The sequence below is a fragment of the Natrix helvetica genome, assembly GCF_964273705.1.
Source record: "Natrix helvetica genome assembly, chromosome: 6".
NCBI lineage: Eukaryota > Metazoa > Chordata > Lepidosauria > Squamata > Natricidae > Natrix > Natrix helvetica.
In genome coordinates, this window is record NC_138553.1 from 56,927,733 (window position 1) to 56,950,319 (window position 22,587).

At 47.9% G+C, this 22,587-nt stretch overlaps 1 protein-coding gene across 3 annotated transcripts in view; it reads right to left on the reverse strand.

Annotated features, from left to right (window-relative positions):
* CNTN1 (contactin 1) overlaps positions 1 to 22,587 on the reverse strand; it is a 410,973-nt gene that overhangs the window by 72,352 nt on the left and 316,034 nt on the right. For all 3 annotated transcript variants that reach the window (XM_081957448.1, XM_081957447.1, XM_081957446.1), the window contains exon 18: positions 2,110 to 2,259. In XM_081957448.1, coding sequence (XP_081813574.1) covers positions 2,110 to 2,259 — 150 coding nt within the window. The remainder of the gene's footprint in view (positions 1 to 2,109; positions 2,260 to 22,587) is intronic.

Below are 22,587 nucleotides of genomic sequence, written 5' to 3' on the forward strand. Positions count from 1 at the left end.
AGGGAGGGAGTAAGAGTGAAGGGTGAGGGAGAGCAGCAGGGGCTCTCTGCAGGGGCTCCGCATCCCCCCCCACTGTAGCCTTCCCAGAGGAGGTGGGGCTGGGGAATGTGGCGCTGGGGAATGTGGGGCAGGGATGCAGTGTCTGGGGTGGGAGTAGATGACCTCTGGGGGTCCCAACCGGCCCTTCTGACTCTGGAGACCAGAAGCAAGCAAATACACACACACACACACACACACAGCAAAAGTGTCTGGTTTTGAATATAATCCTACCTAGTGCTTGGGGAAAAATAAGAGAAACATTTGGATATACATTTTGAATTAACTTGGGAAGAAAATTGCTAAAATCACTTTTAGCTGTGTTCTGCATTAAGAATTCATGCAGTACCATTTCTTGTTGAATTAGCAGAGTAATATTTACAACAGCCAGCTAAGATAGTTTTATCTGTCTTATAATGTGCGTGGGTAGAGGATTTAGGCATAAGTGCAATGTTTGCCTGTGATTATATAATAAATTCACAGCTTATACATTTGAATTAGATGTTATTCAATTCATGTTTAACCTATACTTGATATACTTGTATTCAATACATAAGGTGTTAATTATGTCAATGGAAGAGATAGGAAATTGCATTAGTGATATATATGTCAATGGGTTGATTTGTACTAAAAATGTTTAGTTTAAAGAAGTTATAAGGAATCACAAATATGAGTGTGGAAAAATGTAATGTAGTTGTGGATGACCCTTTGCCCGATTAGTAATTAATGCCAAATCTGGCGAAACAACTGGCCGCTGTGATACACTTCTGTTGATGCAATAATAATAATAATAATAATAATAATAATAATAATAATAATAATAATAATAATAATAATAATAATAATAATAATAATAATAATAATAATAATAATAAATGATTCCTCAAAGAGGTAAAAGGCTACATTTTGCTAGAGTTATTCTTTGCTTCCAAACTGTTGAGGAGGGGGATTGGACTCCATTGTCTATATTTCCCTTTCCATCCCCATGGTTCTTTAGTGAAAATTATAACCTAAGAACATATAGATCTGTTAAAATGTTCCCATTCTCACTTTCCATATTGGGAATCCCTAGGTACCATGCAATAATCTCATCAAATAGTTCAAGCAAATGTTGGTGACATTGAGCTGAAGTCAAAGTTCAAGAAATTGTACCAAGAGTTTTAGTTACAGAAAGAAATTTCTAATTGCAATCCTGTACTATGGGCAGTGGTTAAGAAGCTCCTTGTTGCATTTCCAACATCATATTTGGTGGAACATGGCTTCAGTGTGGTCTCCAAGCAAAGAAAATGACTCCAGATTACTGAATGTGGTGATTTAAGACTCCTGCTAAGTGACTTAAAACCAGACATTGGGAAACTGGTATCACTTCATCAAGCCCATCCATCACATTAACAATTTACTGAACAGTGAAGTAGTTACTAAATTTTACTAAGTTTACTAAGTTACTAGTTACTAAGGTTCTTGATAAATGACTATCAGACTTTGAAAACCTGGCATCACTGGATCATGTTCAACAATTTTGTTGAATTAACTAACTACAAAGATTTTTAAATTGGATTTTGAATAAATGTGCAATTAATTGTTACAGTTTTGAATTTTACTGTTACTATCTTTATTCCTTCATGCAAACCACCCAGTCACATGACTCCCCCAGCCACGCCCATCAAGCCACGCCCACATAACCGGTTGTAAAAAAATTTGAATTCCACCACTGGGTGGGGGGCACTGAGGATCAGTTTGTAGCACCAAGGGGGCGGTGGACTGAAAAAGGTTGGGAACCACTGCTCTACACATTGTGTCAGGATGTTCAAAAGTAATTGCATCAGGTGTGGGTTTCTGCTGGCATTACTGCCAGTTCGCTATTAGATCTGTTTCAAAATGAGTTTGGCTTTATATCTTCCAGTAAAGTTATTTAAAGTGATTCCAGTATAGAAAAATTTCAGAAACACAAATGCTTGAATGTATAGAAAATGTGTTCAACTTTGCATAAGTAGTAATTCATTGAAGTTATCAAATAATCATTTTGAACCTCAAAACAATAATTAAATAAAATGCAACATTTTTTGTACGTACGAGATCCTTCTGTTCTAATTTTCTGTGATGGTATACTAGGATCTCCTGTCCCTAAAATATTAGTGGCCATTATACGAAATTCATATTCCATCCATGGAATTAAATCAATAACTTTTGCTGATTCTGCATTTCCATCAACAATGGAAGGATCTAAATACAAACAGAGACAATAATTAAAACAGCACTGCAACAAAAATAATATCATAACATCTAATATTTGCTTCATCAAGTGATTTTAATTGCTAAATAATCCAGTTTAATTTCTTGAATGAATGCAGAAATATGGATGGAGAAATCTGTTTTTCATTTTGTCCATTTTGAATTATTTTTCTTCATTTATTCAGCAGGTTGCAATTTTTTAAAACAAAATATGTATGAAACACATTTATTTGAAAAAAATGTTTCCTTTTTCTTAATAACCACATTATTTAAAAGCTTCATTCCATATATGTGTTTATACATTTTTCACTAATGTAGATATTATTTTTGTACATTTCTATGCACCTTTTGGAAAGAAATGCAAAATTCTGAACAGTGTGAATATGAAGAGATATCTGCATTCACAGTTGCACATCCTTTAGGAAAGACTTCATGATATAATAATGGGCTGATTAAAAAAATATAGTATAAAATGAGTAAAACAATTACTTGAAATATGAGTCAAATGAATTGGCAATCAGTGTGATTGGTGTAATGAATATTACACCAGAACCATTGCGCAAAGTATAACCAGTACTAAGATAATATTTTGGCACAGTGGTTGAATGCAGTATTCAAGGCTAATTCACTGCTCACTCCAGGAGTTTGATTCTGAACCGCTCAAGGTTGACTCTCAGCCTTCCATCTTTCAAAGGTCAGTAAAATGAGGACCCAGATTGTTGGGGGCAATATGCTGACTCTGTAAAACCACTTAGAGAGGGCTGTAAAGCATTATAAAGTAGTATATAAGTCTAAGTGTTATTGCTATTGCTATTTGTGCTTGCTGATATAACAAAATTGTTTTTTGAAAAGCAGCCCTGCAAACAGATATTAAAATAATATTGTTTTGATATTACAAGCATTTTCTTTTATATTACTCTTACACGAACATCCTATTAATAATAGTCTAGTACAGAGGTGTCAAACTCACATCAGGGTTGTGGTTGACCCCAGGGGCTGGGGTGAGCGTGGCCAGGTTGGATGTAGCCAGGGTGGTTGAGGGCAGGGTGGGCAGGGCCAGCCTCCTTCCTTCTCATTTCCATCTCCCTCCCTCCTTCCTCCCTCCCTCCCCCCTCTCTTTCCTATCTCTTTCATTCCTTCCTCCCTCCTTCCTTCTCCTTCTCATTCCCATCTCTTTCCTTCCTTCTTTGCCCTCCCTTCCATTTGCTGGGGGAGAAGGTGACTGTCAGGTGTGCCTCCATTCAAAACCCAAGAAAGGAAACCCCCATCTCCATGTTTGTTAGAGAAGAGGTACTTTTACTGAGTTTGAAATGATAGTATAGCAACCAAAAAAAAGCAAGATCTGAGACTAAAGGCACGAAAGTTACATATTGCAAATATTCCCAAATCCTTCCCCCCCAAAGACCCAGGCTGAACATCCAATCCCCAACCCTTATGGTGTCATGTGGGGTGCATCTTCAGGTGTTTTCATCCATCTGGTATGCTGGGACGGTTGACCTTGACTGGGTATAATGTATGCTACACTGCGCTGAATGTACTTGTTGCGATGATGAGAGCAAACCTCCCTTTTCATTCACACCTCCTCCTCCAGCTTGCTTCCCTACCCAAATGCCAATGCTGCCCCCTCCCCATTACTATGGCAGCCGGTAGCAAGCAAGCATCATAGAGGCTGATATTTAGTCCTTCTGCAGTAGAGGCGTTAGCCCTGGGGGAAAAGAACACAACACAAAATAGACAAGGTAGAAACAACCCCAAAATACAGGAACATTTACAACAATAATGTTAAGGCTTATTAGGATATTTGGAGTGAAACAACTGTAAAAGCCTCAGGGCTCTGGCATCTTGCTCATTTACCCATTCAGACTGAGAGGAAGAGAAATGTTTCCAAGCAACCAAATACTGTACTTTCCCCCTATGTTTTCTGGAATCAAGGATCTCTTTGACCTTGAAATACTGCTCTCCTTCGATGAGGAGGGGAACAGGAGGGGGAGGTTGGTCTGGTCAAAGTGAGGATGTATGTTCAGATTTCAGTAAGCTAACATGAAACACAGGATGGATCCTTCTAAGGGTTTTAGGTATTGTGGGTACCTAGGTAAATGTACCGTGACTGGGTTTGCATTTCTTTACAGTTTCTCTGACTTCTGGGTAGTCTGTAGGTATTTAGTGGACAGGAAAACCCTATTCCCAACTTGATAATCCTTCAGCATAACTCTTTTCTTGTCCATCTGTTTTTTATGTGCTCAGTGAGCCTCATCTAGCGCCTTATGAATGACGGGCCAGATAAGCTGAAGCTGCTCAATCCACTCCATTAGGGAAGGGATTTGTGGCATCTCCTGCAGCAGTTCTGGGATGGGTATAAAATCCTGACCAGAAATCACTTTGAAACCAGTAGCGAAATCTACAAATTTTCCCTGCTGGTTCTATGGGCATGGCTTTCTGGATGTGGCTTGGTAGTCATGTGACTGGGGTGGGAGTGGCTTGGTGGTCATGGTCATGTGACTGGGTGAGCTCAAAAACCAACACTTCACACATAAACAACACAAAAGCCACACAACTGACTCACACACAATGCAAAAGCACACAAAACGGTCCCTGCAACAACAAGCCACAAAGAGCTCAAAAATCAACGTCACACTTTACACAAAAATAACACAAAAACCACACAACTGACTCACACATAATGCAAAAGCAACTGGACTTCACACAAAATGGCTCCTGCAACAAGCAAGAACCTCAGAGAGTCACGGTTAGGACTAATAGGTAGTAAAAAATGCTTTTAAAAAGTAAAAGAAAAAAGAAAAAGGTTCTGACATCCCCCAGGACAGCTAATTGTCAAACAGCTGATAGTCAGAACCTTTTTTTTACTTTTTAAAGCATTGTTTTACTACCAGTTGGGCGAATGGATAGTAAATATACTTTTAGAAAAGTAAAAAAAAAGGGTAATTAGCTGTGACAATCAGCGCGATCACGGGAACCGTTTTTTTTTTTTTAAAGCATTTTTTACTACCTGTTTGGGGAACCAGAAGCATTTATTACTACCGATTCCAGCGAACCAGGCAGAACCAGTAGTATTTCAGTCCTGGGTGAAACCAGTGTTACTATGTATGGAATTATTATAAGTGACCTCTGCAAATGGCAGTAAGTCGGCCCAGTTATCTTGCTGATGAATTACGTAACATCTGAGGTATTATTCTGGAACTGAGCTGGCCGATTCACAAGCCCTGTTAGTCTGAGGGTGATGGGAGGAGCTTAGGCCTTGGGTGGAACCTAACAACCTCAGAAACTCCCTCCAGAAGTGGGAGGTGAACTGTACCCCCTTGTCTGAAATTATGTATTTGGGCACACTGTGTAGCCTGTATATATGTTGAATAAACAGTTTAGCTAAGAGTTTTGCTGAAGGAATCTAGGAGTAGGGTACAAAATGCACCTGCTTGGAAAACAAGTTTATGATCAGCCAAATGACTGCATTTCTCCCACTCTCAGGTAGTTCAACGATGAAGTCCATGGATATTTCCTTCCAAGGAGCACCAGGTCTAGCAATGTTCTGGAGTAATCCAGGTGGCTTTCCAGGTGGCCTTTTTGCAGAAGCACACACAGGACAACTAGTGACGTAGGCTTCTAAGTCCTTTTTCAAAGAGGGCCACCAGAACTGCCATTTAACTAGGTGTAATGTTTTCACAAACCCAAAGTATCCAGCAGATTTTGAATCATAGGCCTGTTGTAATACAGTTGCCTTAAGACTGGCAGGGACATACAACGTAGCACCCACCCAAGTGATGCCATCACAAATAGTGCACTCATTTGAGTGAGACTTCAACCAGTCATCAGTTTTTAGCATTTTCTTTAGCTGTTTGCTTAAATCGGTAGGTAGATCCAGGTCCGCCTTCCCCTGGGCTCTGGTGACAATTGCTTGGAGGGGATAACCAGGCAGATTACATCTGGCCATATTGGGGCAATCTAGAAATAGCATCTACCATAAAGTTCGTTCCCCCAGGAAGGTAGCGTAGAGAGAAATTAAACCAATTAAAGTATTTCACCCAACGGACTTGCATGGGCAACAATTTCCAGGGTGTTTTTAAAGCTTCTAAGTTCTTATGGTCTGTCAACACCTCAAAAGGGTGTTTCGCCCCTTCGAGGAAATGCCTCCAGGTTAACAGGGCCCATCGGACAGCAAATGCTTCCTTCTCCCATATTGCCCATCTTCTTTCGATTTCCGTTTGTCTTTAGGAGATTTGTAATGGGCAATGCAATTTTAGCAAAAGCAGGGATGAATTGTCGATAAAAGTTAGCAAAACCTTGGAAACTTTGCAGCTGCTTCTGGGTGCATGTGTCAGGCCTGCATGGAGGCGCCCCACTCCATGACCGCCCGGACTTTCTCCGGGTCCATTTAAATCCCCTCATGCAATATGTGGTAACCCAAATAGTCAATTTTAGTCTGGAGAAATTTGCACTTTGACAATTTGGCATACAGTTCAGCAGTCCTGAGTTTTTTCAGGACTGAATGAAATAATTTTATATGTCCCTCCAGGGTTTCACTGTGACTGAGAATGTCATCTATGTAAACCAGAACCTCCTTGTAAAGATGCTCATGCAGCACCTCATTAATCAATTGCATGAGCACAGCTACTGCTCCCTGTAACCCAAACAGGAGCACTCTAAACTGGAAACAACCCAAAGGGCAGTTGAAGGCAGTTTTCCATTCATCTTCTTCCTTAATTTGAACCCTGTAGTAAGTTTAACTGAAGTCCAGTTTAGTGAAAATCTTCCCTTTGGCCAGATGAGCTAACATGTCCTTCATTAAGGGCAAGAGGTAAACATTTTCTATGCAAATGGCATTCAAATTTTTGTAATCCATGCACAGACAAAGGGACCCAACATTGGAGCAGCCACTCATGGCTAGCTGGTTGGATGAAGCCCCATTTTAAGTTTTTAACAATAAAGGTTCACAGTTCCTCCAGTTCAGGCAAAGTAATCAAGTAGATCTTTGGCTTAGGGACTTTCACCCCTGGGAGGATTTCTATACTGCAGTCAGCGGGGTGATGAGGTGGAACCCTCTTGCTGAATGCCTCCCTGAGGTCCCAATATTCCTTGGGGATTTTCTCCTCCTCAACAATGTGTTCACTGCCAGCTCCTTCACAACTTTGGCTATGCAGGGGGATTTTTCTCCCCCCCCTTCCCCGGCTGGGTGGAATGGATGCACAAGCCCTTCCTCCAGTTCACATGAGGGTTCCATTTCCAGAGCCAGGGTAATCCGAGCAATAGGGGCTGTTCCATTCTGGGGGTTATGATAAAACTCAAAGTTTCTTGGTGATTTTCCATCCACCTCTCAACTGGTTCTGTCACAAAGTGGGCTTTCCCCCCAGCTACTGACCCATCCAACTGCCAAAATGCTATGGACACTTTCATTGTCTTCTGTCTCAGTCCCATTTTTTCCACCACCTCTGGACTAATTATGTACCTGGTATACCCAAAGTCCAAAAGGGCTAGCATCTTCCCTTGGGTGCCAGATAAGGCACCCTTAACTTCACTGGAATGTTCATGGGGCCCATATTCTGACTTACTGGGGGGGGGTTGTCATTGTCGGAGTCAGTTTCACTTTCCCAAACTCAACAACTTCCACACCTTTCAGAGCCGTTTCGTGGTTCTTTGCTCATGGCCTCTTGGCTTGCTTTCTTCCAGTTGAGGTCAGTTTGGAATCAGGTTTGGTGAAGCAATCAGCAGCTCAATGTCCCTCCCTTCCACAACTGAAGCATGCTGTGGACGTGGGCTTGGCTGCTGACCTCCCTTTGGCAGCTCTAGGGGCCTCTTTTGGGACAGAGGGGGAAGTCTTGTTCCAGCTGTGGCCATCATGGTGCCAGCCCCTGGCCAGGTCAATTTCCACATCAGCTGCCTCCGTATTTTACTCCTAGCTGAGAAACCTTTGGAATTCGGTGCCTCCGGGGAACTACCCCCCCACTGGGGAATTCCTGCTGCCTGGGCTTGTCTTGGCTGAGCACTAGGAATCACTTTGGGGTTTACAGGGGCTTCCGCTCTCCCCACTATTTCCTCAGCCTCCTCACACCCATAGCTCTCATGTTCTCTCCAACTTTCAAGAGCTTTGTGTAGGAGATGGAGGGCCTGAGTCAGCAGGAGGTCTTCTTTGTCATCTCCTGCCAGGCAGCCTCTCTACACCGGTTTCTGGTAGCTGTTATTCCAGGGGGAAACTCCTCCAGAATCGCCATCTATCCTATGCCCATTTGGCTCAGGCTGGCTTCTCCTCAATTTGCAGCTCAGACATCTACTCAGTCTCCTCCCACCACAGCGGGACGGTGGGGGGGAGTGGATCCAACCCTTATGATGTCTTGTGGGGCACATCTTCAGGTGTTTTCACCCATCTGGTATGCTGGGACAGTTGACCTTAAACAAGTCCATTCAGCTGTGCAATACGCGATGAGAGCAAACCTCCCTTTTTGTTCATTCCTCCTCCTCCAGCTCACTTCCCTTGTGTTAGATACTTACATAAACCGCTGTAGTCTCCACTCAGGTCCGCCACTAGGGCGGGAACAAGGGGATGTTCTGATTGGACGGGAGGTCTGCCGGCTCCCCATAAAAGGGGAGCTGCACGACCCCGTATTCAGCCGGATCACTACTACCTGACTAATAAAGAGCTGTTATGTCACTATCGTCTGGAGTCTGTCCTCTCGTTGCCCGAATCTAACACTGGCGATGAAGGTGGGATCGAGAGGCAGATAGGACAAAGATCTACTAGCAAGAATCCACGGATTCGATCCAGCCCCGGATTTCAGCGGAAATTCCGGCAGCCATCTCAGCGCGGCAAATTCAAACGCAAGACAAGATGGCGATGCACGCTCCACCAACCCCGTACAACCCAGTAGCCGAACATTGGGAATCCTACATGCTGAGATTCGAATGCTTCCTCGAGGCAAACGATCTCATGGGAGTACCGGACTCCCGGAAAAAGAATATGTTCCTGAGCTACTGCGGTCGAGAGGTCTTCGAAACGGCCAGGGATCTATCGGAGCCAACCCCCATCCAGGCGGTAACATGGACGGCGCTACAACAAATGCTGCAGACGCATTTCGCGCCAAAACCTTCCCGCCACGTTCACCGCCACGAATTCAACATGAGGAACCAGAAGGCGGACAAATCCATCAACCAGTACATTGCAGCGCTCCAAAAAGCAGCAACGCATTGCGAATTCAGGGATCTGGGTGAACACATCCTAGCACGCCTCATATGCGGACTATGGGACATTGGGTTGCAGAAACGGTTGTTGGCCAAACCCAACTTAAACCTGCAAATAGCACTGGATGAGGCGAGAGCTTCGGAATCAGCGGACAGATCTACAGAAACGCTGCAACGCGGGTACAACGCACCCCAATCCGGAACCAGACAGACCCGGGTGCATCACGAGGCCACCGACCAGGAGACCGAGGACAGCGACTGCGAAGACAGCCATTGCATGCGCAGCAGCCACTCAAACCCGGTGCGAAAATTCGAATCCTGTTTGCCGCCCTGCGCAAGCTGCGGAGGGAATCATCCCCGGTCTACCTGCCATTTTAGAGACGTCGTTTGCCAGCGTTGCGACAAGATCGGACACATTGCAAAGGTGTGTCGGAGCGAAGTCCCTGCTACAACATGGCAACCGCCATCGTATCGCCGACAGAAGCCCACCCCAGGGGCTTGGCGAAAAAACAAAGGGCGCCCAGAGAGAGTATTCCCAGAGAACCGAGAGAGAGTATTCCCAGAGAGCAGAGAGAGAGTATTCTCAGAGAGAACCACTAAGAACCTATCTCACAACGATAGGACAGGTCCGCACAAAGCGACCTAAAAAGCTGAAACTCACTGTCCTCCTGGAGGACTCCCCTTGCGAGCTTGAAGTCGACACGGGATCATCACTGACGATCATCTCGTGGTCAGCGATGAAAAAGGCGATTCCGAGCCTAAAGAAGCGCCAACTATGAACACCAGACATCCTGCTTCGAGACTACCAGGGGAACAGGGTCTCCATCGTGGGTCAAGGCACGTTCCGAGTCCAGTTCAAAGACATCACATCACAGCTGCCCGTGACCGTAGCCAGCGCGCCCCTGCAAAGCCTCCTGGGACTGGATTGGTTCGAAGCCCTGGGGTTGGAAGTTACCGGAATCAATGCCGTGGGTAACAGCAGTGCTGAAGGGATTTTTAAGGAGTTCGAGGATGTGTTCAGCCCCGGCCTGGGTAAGTATGTGGGCAAACCAATCTCATTTAATTTGTATCCAAATGTGGCGCCTATCAGGCTCAAACCTAGGAGAGTGCCTTTTGCACTCCGTCTAAAAATAGATAAGGAAATTGATAAGCTGGTAGAGCAAGGAATCCTCGAACCAGTGGATCACGCTCGCTGGGAAACCCCAATCGTGACCCCCGTTAAGCCAGATGGGTCAGTCCACATCTGCGCGGACTATAAATGCACAATTAATGTCGCCCTACAACAAAGCGCATATCCTGTGCCCGTAGTACAGCACCTATTGCACTCGTTGGGGCCAGGAAATTTTTTTGCAAAACTAGACATGGCACAGGCTTATCAGCAGCTGCCAGTGGATAGCGCCACGGTGGAGGCCCAAACTATAGTGACGCACAGGGGTGCTTTTAAATGCAAACGTTTACAATTCGGCGTAAGCATCGCTCCGGGATTGTTCCAAAGCATCATGGAACGGCTTTTGCAGGGCATACCAGGAGTCGTCCCGTATTTCGACGACATCTTGGTATCGGCTGCAAATGAGGAGCAACTATTAAAGCGTGTTAGGACTGTTTTGGCCAGAATTCGAGAAAAGGGTCTCCGCCTGAAAAAGGAAAAATGCCAAATTAACGTGCCCAGCGTAGAATTCCTGGGTTACAGGATCGATGGACTGGGGATACACCCAACATTGAAAAAAATTAAAGCAATTCAGGACGCCCCCACACCACGAAATCAGACCGAGTTGCAGGCCTTAATTTTTAATTTAATTTAATTTAATTAGCACTTCTAGACCGCCCCCTCTCCCAAAAGGGACTCGGGGCGGTGTACAGTCCATATCAAAAACATCATACATAATAACAATTAAAAATTATTAAATGGATAAATACATAAATAAGAGGAGGATAAAATAGACAGAACTGTAATTGCTAAATAAATAATTTAAAATATACAAAGTTTAAAACCTCAGTGTCTTATAAAATTAAGTCCCCTAAAAAACCAGTAGGAAATATATATGCCAGGAGGTAGACGTTAAGAATTATGCCAGACCAGCCAGTCGGAACAGGTGAGTCTTCAGTTTCTGCCGGAAGGAGCGGAAGTCAGTGGTGGTTCTAATGTCGGGGGGGAGGTCATTCCAAAGGGTTGGGCCCATCACAGAGAAGGCCCTACTCCTTGGTGTCACCCGTTGGCATTGCCTAGTGGACGGCACCAGGAGAAGCCCCTCCCTGTGAGAGCGAATTGGCCGCAGGGATGTATGTGGGAGGATGCGATCCCGCAGGTAACTAGGCCCTATGCCATGGAGCGTTTTAAAGATGGTGGTCAAAACCTTGAAACGCACCCGAAAGACCACAGGTAGCCAGTGCAGCTCGCGCAGGAGCGGTGTTACGTGGGAGTACCTAGTACTCCCCATGACTGCCCGCGCGGCTGCGTTCTGGACTAGCTGCAGTCTTCGTGCGCGTCCCAAGGGAAGCCCCATGTAGAGAGCATTACAGTAGTCCAGGCGAGACGTCACCAGTGCATGAGTGACCGTGCGTAGGGCATCCCGGTCCAGAAGGGGGCGCAATTGGCGCACCAGGCGAACCTGGTGGAACGCCCCCCTAGCCACGGCTGCCACATGGTCGTCCATTGACAGCCGGGCATCAAGGAGGACGCCCAAATTGCGCGCCCGTTCCACAGGGGGCAGTTGTTCGCCCCCTATGGCCAGCGTTGGAGTCAGCTGACTGAACCGAGGTGCCGGTAGCCACAGCCACTCAGTCTTGGAGGGGTTGAGTTTGAGTCTGTTGTCTCCCATCCAGACCCCGACGGCTTCCAAACACCGGGACATCACTTCGACAGCCTCGCTGGGGTGATTTGGGGTTGAAACGTACAGCTGAGTATCATCAGCGTACAGATGGTATTCAACCCCAAAACCACGGATGATCTCTCCCAGCAGCTTCACATATGTGTTGAACAGGAGGGGCGAGAGGACCGACCCCTGTGGCACCCCACAAGTGAGTGACCTCAGGGTCGACCTCTGCCCCCCTGTCAACACACATTGCGACTGGTCGGAGAGGTAGGAGCCGAACCACCGTAAAACGGTGCCTCCGACTCCCATCCCCTCCAGCCGGCGCAATAGGATACCATGGTTGATGGTATCAAAAGCCGCCGAGAGGTCTAATAGGACCAGGATAGAGGAACAACCTCTATCTCTGGCCCTCCAGAGATCATCAGCCAGCGCGACCAAGGCTGTCTCTGTGCTGTGCCCGGGTCGGAAGCCGGACTGGCGTGGGTCTAGATATTCGGATTCGTCAAGGTGTCATGGAAATTGCTGTGCCACCACATTCTCAACAACCTTCGCTAAAAAGGGAAGGTTGGAGACTGGACGATAATTAGCCAGCTCCATTGGGTCCAGTGAAGGCTTCTTGAGCAAGGGCCTCACCACCGCCTCTTTCAAGGCAGTTGGTAGGAAGCCCTCACCCAATGAGGCGTTCACCAGGCCTAGAAGCCAGCCTCGTGTCACCTCCCAGGATGCCAGTACCAGCCAGGAGGGACACGGGTCCATTGAACATGTGGTGGGTCGCAGCCGTCCACGCAACCTGTCCAAATCCTCGGGGACAACAGAGTCAAACTCCTCCCAGAATGGTCTCACAAGACTCACTGTTGACGGCTCGTCCGGCCCACTGGAGGGGGCCCATCCGCTCCGGATCTGAGCGACTTTGTCCTGCAGATATTCCCCAAACTTCTCTGCTCTACCCTGCAAGGGTGCCCCCCGCGTCCCCTGTGAAAGGAGAGAGTGGGTCACCCTAAACAGGGCAGCAGGGCGGTTATCCGCAGACGCAATAAGAGCGGCACAATGTCTACGTTTGGCCGCTCTCGATGCCACAAGGTAGGTCCGTAAATAGGCTCTTACCTGTGTTCGATCAGACTCGGAGCGTGAGGATCTCCACCTGCTCTCTAGACGTCTCCTGTGGCGCTTCATCACCCTTAGCTCCTCGGTATACCAAGGAGCTCGGGTGGATCGCTGCCGCAGGAGAGGTCGCAAAGGCGCAACCCGGTCCAAGGCCCCAGCCACTGCCGTATTCCAGGCGGCCACTAGGTCCTCCGACCGAGCGCGGGTCAGGGCTACAGGTAATGGCCCAAGTTCCGTCTGGAACCTATCTGGTTCCATCAGGTGCTTGGGGCGGTACCAGCTTGGAGAGGCTGGCTCCGCCTCCTCGCGGTGGGGGGTAGCAGAAGGGAAGTCGAGCCGGAGACATGAGTGATCTGACCATGACAGGGGAGTAATGACTAAGTCCCCTATTCCCAGATCACTCGTCCACTGTTCAGATACAAAAATAAGGTCCAGTGTGTGACCGCCCTCGTGTGTGGGGCCCTGAATTAATTGGGTCAGGCCCATGGCTGTCATGGAAGCCATGAACTCCCGAGCCACCTCAGATGCTGCTCCCGTCGACGGCAGGTTGAAGTCCCCCATGACCAAAAGCCTGGGGATCTCAACCGCCGTCTCTGAGATCAGCTCGAGGAGCTCGGGCAGGGCCGCTGATGTATAGCGAGGAGCCAAGTATACAATCAGCAGGCCCAACTGCCTCCCTGGGCCCCATTTCACACCTAGGGATTCACAACCGGGTATCTGAGGAACAGTGAACTCTCTCGGTTCCAGACCATCCCGTATAACTACCGCCACCCCACCACCCTTACCCAGGGCCCGAGGCTGATGGAATGCACGGAAACCCGGTGGGCACATTTCCACGAGGGGTAAACCACCCTCGTGGCCCAACCAGGTCTCCGTTATCCCTGCAAGGTCCAGCTCCCCCTCCGAGATCAACTCGCTAATGAGGGGGGCCTTGTTGGTTACGGACCTTGCATTGCAAAGCATCAGCCGCAGGCCCTGGCTCTGTAGTTCCTGACCACCTAGGCTGCGGGGGTTGGTACAAACGACCGGGCGTAGCCAACAGCCACGGTCTCCCAACCGACCTTGTGATCTTCTCTTGTCCTCGCATCCCCCCCTCCCCGCGACCGATGTAATAAAAAAACCCTCTACCGGAATAATTTGTTCCCTCTCCCCCCCCCACCCCGCTCACTTCCCTCCTGGACTCACCTGTTCGACTGGCGCTGGCTTCCCTCCCGGCCTGGTTAACCCACCCACCCCTCCCTGGAACCCCCTAAAAACAATGTAAAACATTTAACTAAAAATCCCCTCAGCTTCCGTTTCTTCCACCTCTCGGGGTTCACAAACCCGTCATCAAGGCAGGCCCTTGTAAGAGCCAAGGGCCATACCTGCGAGAGAGGGGCCTCCCGCAGGCGGAGCAGGTCTAACCTTGAATAAATTGATAAAATATTAAAGCCCAATTGGGTAAGGGTGCAGGTAGTAAAAGTCAATAGCCGGAGGGCTAAGGTCTTAATGGGATACTAAAGCTGGAGGCTTTAGTATCCAGATAGTACTTGGAAAGAAGGCGGGGGGGGGGAATGTTCAAATATTCCCAAAGTGGAGCAAGGCAGAGATGTCATAAAAATGGGAAACAGTCTAAGGTGGTTAAGGATAGATATAATTACAGATGTGGGATCCTTAGTGGGTGGGTGGGGCATTCTGAGCCCAGCTGTTTTTAATCTAGGCAATCAGTCAGGCCCATCCATAGCCCTAAAACGGGCCTCCAGTGGCCTCTGAAGTTCTAGGCCATCCCCAGCCGTTATTTTAGTTCCTCTCCTCACTTCTGGTTCCCCAACACATTCATCTTGGTCCCCATCCGGCGCCTCAGTGATCATTGCAATTTGGGTAAAGCTCTCAAAAATTATAGGAACATTCTCCAGGTTCTCCAGGTTCCCGGGAGCATGGGAGCAGCCAGGCTACAGCCAAATGTCAGAGAGGAGTCCCTGGCTGCAGCTCTTTCCACATCTCCAACGCTGTAGCTATCTCCCTTTGCCGTTCCTGACTGTCTCCCTGATCTGCTCACCTCTCCGGAGCCTCCAGTGCCTCGTTGTCTTCTCTGGAGTCGTAGGGAGAACCTTGTTCTCTTTGGTGCCATTCTCTTCCTTTTTTACCATATTTTTGCATTTTTTTCCGCAACGCAGTTCAAATTTCGCGCCTTCGCGCCACTGCGCGTGCCGCCGCCATTGCCTCCCGGCTTCCTCCTCAGCCGCTCACAGCCGCTCCGCTCCTTCCACTCTCCGTTCTTCTCCGACCAACCCTGGTGGGCTAAAACGAGCCCAAAACAAGCCAGGGTGGTCGGGCTACCCAATTCTCGGCCCTCCGATGACATGAGGGCCGGCAGCAACCTCCTACCCAGTCGGGACGCTCCATGGTAAGCTTAGGAGCTTAGGAAGGCGACCGCCATCGCCGGAAGCTCCTCCTCGGACTTCTTAACTTATACAGCGTCTTTCTCAGACAGAAAGCTACCGTCGCTGAGCCGTTGCACCGACTTCTAGCAAAGAATGCAAAATGGACCTGGGGACGTTCCGAGGCAGATGCTTTCGCCGCAGTCAAGCACCTGACTCTCTGCTAATCCAGTACAGCCAAACCCTACCGCTGGTGTTGACCTGCGATGCCTCACCCTTCGGCGTCGGCGCAGTACTCAGCCACAGAATGCCAAACGGAAACGAAGCCCCCATCGCCTTCTACTCAAGAACATTGTCTTCGGCGGAACGCAACTACAGCCAACTGGACAAGGAAGCGTTAGCCGCTGTGGCTGGAGTCAAGCGATTCCACGAATATCTCTACGGCCGCGATTTCGAACTTATAACAGACCACAAACCATTGCTGGGTCTACTGGCGGGAAACCATCCCACACCGGTCTCCCTCTCCCCGCGCATGACCAGGTGGACTGTTTTCCTGGCTGCGTATTCCTACAAACTGGTACACTGACCGGGTTCCACATTGGGGCATGCAGACGCGCTCAGCCGCTGCCCGTTACCGGAACTGTTGGCCGACCCCACTCCAGAAATACCGGTCCTTTTGATTGACTGCTTGGACACAGGGCCAGTATCTTCTGTGGACGTTGCTAGGTTTTCTGCTAAGGACAACGTAATCAGACAAGTACAAACTTAGGTATGGAGGGGGTGGCCCAAGGGGATTGTGGGACCCGAATTCAAACTGTTTTGGTCTAGGCGTGATGAACTATCGGTTTTGAAAGGTTGTTTATTGTGGGGGGATCGAGTTGTTGTACTGCACAAACTGCGGAGAAATGTATTAGAAGCTTTGCATGTAGGGCATCCAGGGATCGTAAGGATGAAAGCATTGGCTAGGAGCTATGTGTGGTGGCCTAACATGGACAAGGAGATAGAGGAATGGGTAGCCACTTGCAATCCGTGCCAGGAGTCCAGGCCAGCCCCCCCTGAAGCGCCCGCTACGGAGTGGGACAAACCACAAGCACCCTGGTCGTGAATACACATAGACTTCGCAGGACCAGTTCAGGGACAAACATTTTTAATAGTTGTGGACACATACTCCAAATGGTTAGAAGTAGTCCTGATGACCTCGACCACGGCAGAGGCAGTCATCAAGGTTCTACGGCGACTTTTCGCCACGCACGGCCTGCCCGATCTCCTGGTATCCGACAATGGGCCCCAGTTCACGGCCATGCAATTCGAATCCTATTTAGCTAATCACGGAATTCGGCATGCCCTCGTCGCGCCATTCCATCCAGCATTGAATGGTCAGGCGGAAAGAATGGTGCGCTCTGCAAAAGAGGCCCTCGCTAGGATGGGCCCAGGTGATTGGCAAACACGAATCAATCACTATCTGTTAATCCAACACATTACCCCTAGCGCCACGATGGGGAGGAGTCCCGCTGAACTCCTCATGGGTCGCCGGCTAAGGTCTCACCTAGACCGTCTACACCCAAATTACTCTGCCACATCGCCCCCAGACTCCACACGCAAAATTCGGAACTTAGGGGATTCCGTACACGCCCACAACTATGCAGGGGGGACACTGTGGATTCCAGCAAAGGTAATAGGCATCACCGGACCTCGTTCCTACTTGTTAGAATTGGAAGACAGTAGGAACTGGAAAAGACACATCGACCAACTCTGAGGCCGCCTGACACACTCCGACCTACGATCGAGGAACTCATACCATCGGGAGGATTGCCGACACAACCACCCGACACGCACATCGCAGACGACTACGGCACAGCAGAGCCAGGGGGGGAACCTGAGACCGACGAAAGAACGGAGCAGTCCCCGAGAGAAGGGAACCTACAATCCCTAGCCAGGACAGTGGAACAAAAAGGACACTCCGATCCGGTGCCCATTCCGGCACAACCAGAACTACGCAGGTCCACCCGAACGAGGCAGAAACCCGCATACTTACAGGACTTTGTCACTAACCGGAACACTCCATCTAAGAGGGGAGGGGTGTTGGATATTTACATAAACCGCTGTAGTCTCCACTCAGGTCCGCCACTAGGGCGGGAACAAGGGGATGTTCTGATTGGACGGGAGGTCTGCCGGCTCCCCATAAAAGGGGAGCTGCACGACCCCGTATTCAGCCGGATCACTACTACCTGACTAATAAAGAGCTGTTATGTCACTATCGTCTGGAGTCTGTCCTCTCGTTGCCCGAATCTAACACCTACTCAAATGCCAATGCTCCCCCCTCCCCGTTACTATGGCAGCTGATAGCAAGCAAGTCTCATAGAGGCTGACAGTGACCCCCCCAGCATTTAAATGTGGCCATTATCAGGTTTGCCCACTCAGATACCTGCTGCTTGTTTTTCCCCCCCCCAAAAAGAGAAATTGCTGGCCCAGGGTTGGCATTATAACTTTTTATGGATTTCAAAAGCCGTTCTTTTAATTTTGGAACACCACCACCCCTCCTCTGTGCACCTCCTTTGTTTCAAAAAAAATCAGAGGAAGGGAGAATAAGAGGGGGATAAAAAAGCCACACAACACCTCCCACGTAACACCTCTCCTGCGCGGGCTACACTGGCTGCCTGTGGCTTTTCGGGTGCGTTTCAAGGTGTTGACCATCATCTTCAAGGCACTCCATGGCACAGGACCTAGTTATTTGCGGGATCGTATCCTGCCCCATACATCCCTTCGGCCGATTCGCTCACACAGAGAGGGACTCCTCCGGGTGCCGTCCACTAGGCTGTGCCAGCGGGCGACGCCTAGGGGAAGGGCCTTCTCTGTGATGGGCCCGACCCTCTGGAATGACCTTCCCCCTGACATTAGAATGACTACGGACCTCTGCTCCTTCCGTCAGAAACTCAAAACCCACCTGTTTCAGGGAGCTGGCCTGGCCTAATTCCAGCTTTCCCACCTCAGTTTTATTTTTAAATTTTTATGATTGGTTTTATGGTCTAAGTTTTTAATTTTTATAAATTCGTACAGGGGCTATTTAATCTAATTTTAGCTATGTGTACTATTGTTCATATGGTTTTTTAAATTTATACCTGTACACCGCCCCGAGTCCCTTCGGGGAGAGGGGGCGGTCTAGAAATCTAATTAAAATAAATAAAATAAAACAAACACACAGACAAGATGAATCCAAAGTTGGAGAAGGGACCCTTACAAGCCTGAGTGACTGCCTCCTCTACTCCCACTGCCTTTTCTTCTGAAGGAAAAAGCCCCCAGCCCATAAATGACGCTCCTAAAGCTGGAGAGCCATGCTGCAAGGCAAGGAAAAAGGGGAAGAAAAACCTCATGATTAAAAACCCCAAGTAGAAACCCACCCACCCCAGCCGCCTCCTCCTCCCCCATGTGGCTGCCTCTGAACTAAAGGAAGCAAAGTTTGGAACTAAAGGAGGTGAGCAACCAAGGAGGGAAGCCAGAGTGAGAGAGATCAATTGCCAGCCGGAGCAATGTCAGCCTCATTTAGCTTTTGGCTCCTCTTTTTCTTCCTTCTTTTCCTGCAAGCAGCAGGAACTACACTTGGTTTGCAAAGTCTGAGGTTTACTTTCCCTTTCTCCTTTTGCCTGCTTCCTAGTCAAGGAATGCTGCTTCTTTTGCTGACTCGCCACAAAAAAACCTTGCTTTCTTTCTCCATCCTTCTTTCTCATCTTCCTTCCTTCCCTCCCTCCCTTCTTCCTCCCTTCTCTCCCTTCCCTCTTCTCATTCCCATCTCGTTCCTTCCTCTACACTCAGGAAAGAACGAGAGAGGGGGCGACACTGGCAACTCTGCTGATGGCCGTGCTTACCACAGCTGTGGCTTTCCCATGTGGGGTGGGGTGGGGACAATCCCAGTGAAAGGGAAGCTGCATGGGCTGCAAAACCAGGCCAGCGAGCAGGCCACTGATGGTGGGTGCAGCATAACTGAATGGCAGCCCTCTGACCTGGAGCACTGTGAGCATTAGATCTGCAGGACAGCCCTGCAGCCAACTAGGGGCCAATCCTGAAGTCTCATCTTTGCCCCATGGGTGTATGCAAAGGAGGTGGTGAGCACCAAGGGGGCAGGGCTGAGGCAGTGGGGCACTACCTCAGTGGCTCCAGGGCAGCCCACGGATTTAAGGCTGATTGTGTTCTGGCCCTGATGGCTGCCATCAAGCTATAGATTAGCGCCTGGCCAACCTGGGCGCGGACTGAGGTGCCGGGGGCCAGTCCTTCACTGTCTCAAGAGTTAGTCCTGCGGGCCTTGAGTTTGACACCCTTGGTCTAGTAGGATCTTTAGCTATTTCATCCTTCTGAGAAAATTTTCACACTGCCTAAATCAGTGTTTCTCAATCTTGGCAACTTTAAATTGTGTCAATTTGAACTCCCAGCATGTTGGCTGGAGAAACACTGGCTTAGATGTTCTCTGTATTCTGTACAATACTGATCTCCCCCGCTCCCAAAAAATATGATGTGTGTGATTTACACAGGTTTAGTTTAATGATAATGATAATCTTTTTTTTCTCCAAAGAATTTTATTGGTTTTTTTAACATTTATAGGGAAAAGGGTAAATGGAAGGGTATACAAATTTTGGCAGTTGCAAGTGTGGCAGGCGCCCCCTCCCTCCAAACTCATAAAATACATATGGGTATAAAACATTAGTACATAATCATATAAAGTCAGCATATTAATTCTAAAAATATTTTCAACCAGTTTATATATTGTAATATATAATCTACGTATAATTTCATTACTACTTTCGGTCTGTTTATAACAATGTGGTTTTCTTATTCATTTTTGTGATCTGAGCTTTCTTGGTGTTGCCCCTTCTCCCCCCGCTGGCAGAGCTCCGGCCCCTCCCGTGTCCTGCATAACCGTTGTAGAGTCTTCTGTTTTTTCTAGGTTTGCTTTATTTTTTTCCATAAAGGCCTGTGCCTCTATGGGTGCATTGATTCTAATTCTTGTCTCCTCCCAGAATATCAGCATACCTTCAGGCATCAACCATCTAAACCACACCCCCTTCTGGTATAATTTATTCGCCAATTGCGAATAATTTTTCCTTTTTTCCCTAATTTTTTTGGGGATCTGCTTCAAGATGGTTATTTCCCTGTCGTGGTATGTCCCTTTTGGGAGAGGGGGCGGTCTAGAAGCATGAATAATAAATAAATAAATAAATAAATAAATAAATAAATAAATAAATAAATAATGCTTGCCCCCTTTGTACACCCAGAATTTCGTCTCTTGTGCTTTTTCTAAGGAATTTAATATGGACCTCCCTGGGTACATTGTGTGTTCTGGCATAAGCTGAATTCACTCTGTAGACCAGGTCTATCTCCCATTCCATCTGCTGTTTTTCTTTATGTATGTATTCAGCTAGAATGTTAGTCATAACATCCCTTATATTTTCCCCATCTGCTTCTATAACATTTTGAAATCTAAGATAAAAGGACATTCTCTTAAATTCTGTTTTCATTTGCTGGATATTAAGTTCTTTGTTTCCCTTCTGCACTGCTTCTACCCCCCCCTCACCTCCGCCACCCCACCCTCCACAAGGTCCAGTCTCTGTGAGTTCTTATAGATTTGGACTTGATTCTCTTTAATTTCTTCCTTCATTTCCTTTAATTGTTTCTTAATTTCTTCCTGGCCCTGTATAAGTTGCTGAAGCATTTGTTGCAAATCCATCTCTGTACTCTTAGGTTGCATCAGTTCTGTGATCTTTGACTGTGTGGCAGGACTGGATGTTGCAGATGTCGGGGCAGAAGTAGCAAAGCCAGGTTTTCCAGGGGGTGGTCTTTTTGGAGACATAGTTTATAAAGTAGAGAGATCAGTCAGTATGGAGAATGGACAACTGGAGAAGTAGAGCAGACAGATGAGTCCAGGAGGCAGAAGATCCAAGCAGAGGGGAGTTTCTTTAGTCAGTCTGGCAATAGAGAGGAATTTTTCCCCCAGAGAGTTCAAGAAAGTAACAATCCACAAGAGATTCTTCTGGGTGACACGGAGACAAAGACCGGAAGCCTGAATTTTAAAGGTGGAGTCAGGTTTCACAGTTCATGAAGACAACGGAAGTGTGCCATCTTGCCCTGCCAGCTTTGGGCTCAGAGGCATAGTAAAGTTTTAAAAGTTCACAAAGTTCTCAGCTCATCAATAAATTATGGAGCTAAATCCAGTGAAAATCACTTTTACAGGGGTGAGGCATCATTGGTTGGCTCTCCCCCCCTCCTCCTTCCCCTGAGGGCGAAAGCAGAATTTTTCCAAGCCGCTTGTCCAAGGGGGGGAAAAATCCCCCTCCCTCCAGCCGCACCTCCAAAGAAATCCGAGAGTTTAATGTTTTAAATTGCTGAAAGGTCCATCAAATCAAGAAAAAGGGAATGAAGAGAGGAAGCGCCTCACCACACCGCCGCTGCTTCCTTCAATTTTACATCGTCCGATCAGCCTGAAGCGAGACGCACGCGCGCCCTCCGAGACTGCTCCTCGATGCCTGGAGCGAAGCGGAGAAGCCCCCACCAGCCGCCGCCGATGCTAGGGTCCTCCGCGAAGCCGCTCCTTCGGCAGGACGCCTCTCCGGGGCGTCCTGTGCCCCCCAGAAGCGGGGAAGCCCACCGGGGAGCGGGAGCGGGCAAGGGACTTGCCTGTCGCCGTCAGCCGCCGGAACCGGAAGTCCAATGATAATGATAATCTTCATGTTGATAATCATGGAAGTTATTCCTCCAACCATAATTTCAAAACTATGTGGTTTCTAAAACTTATATAAATAGATAGCTGGATGTCGCAGCGAGATCAGACACGGAGAGTGGGTCTCAGTGCTCCTGTGCTGTGTTCTCCC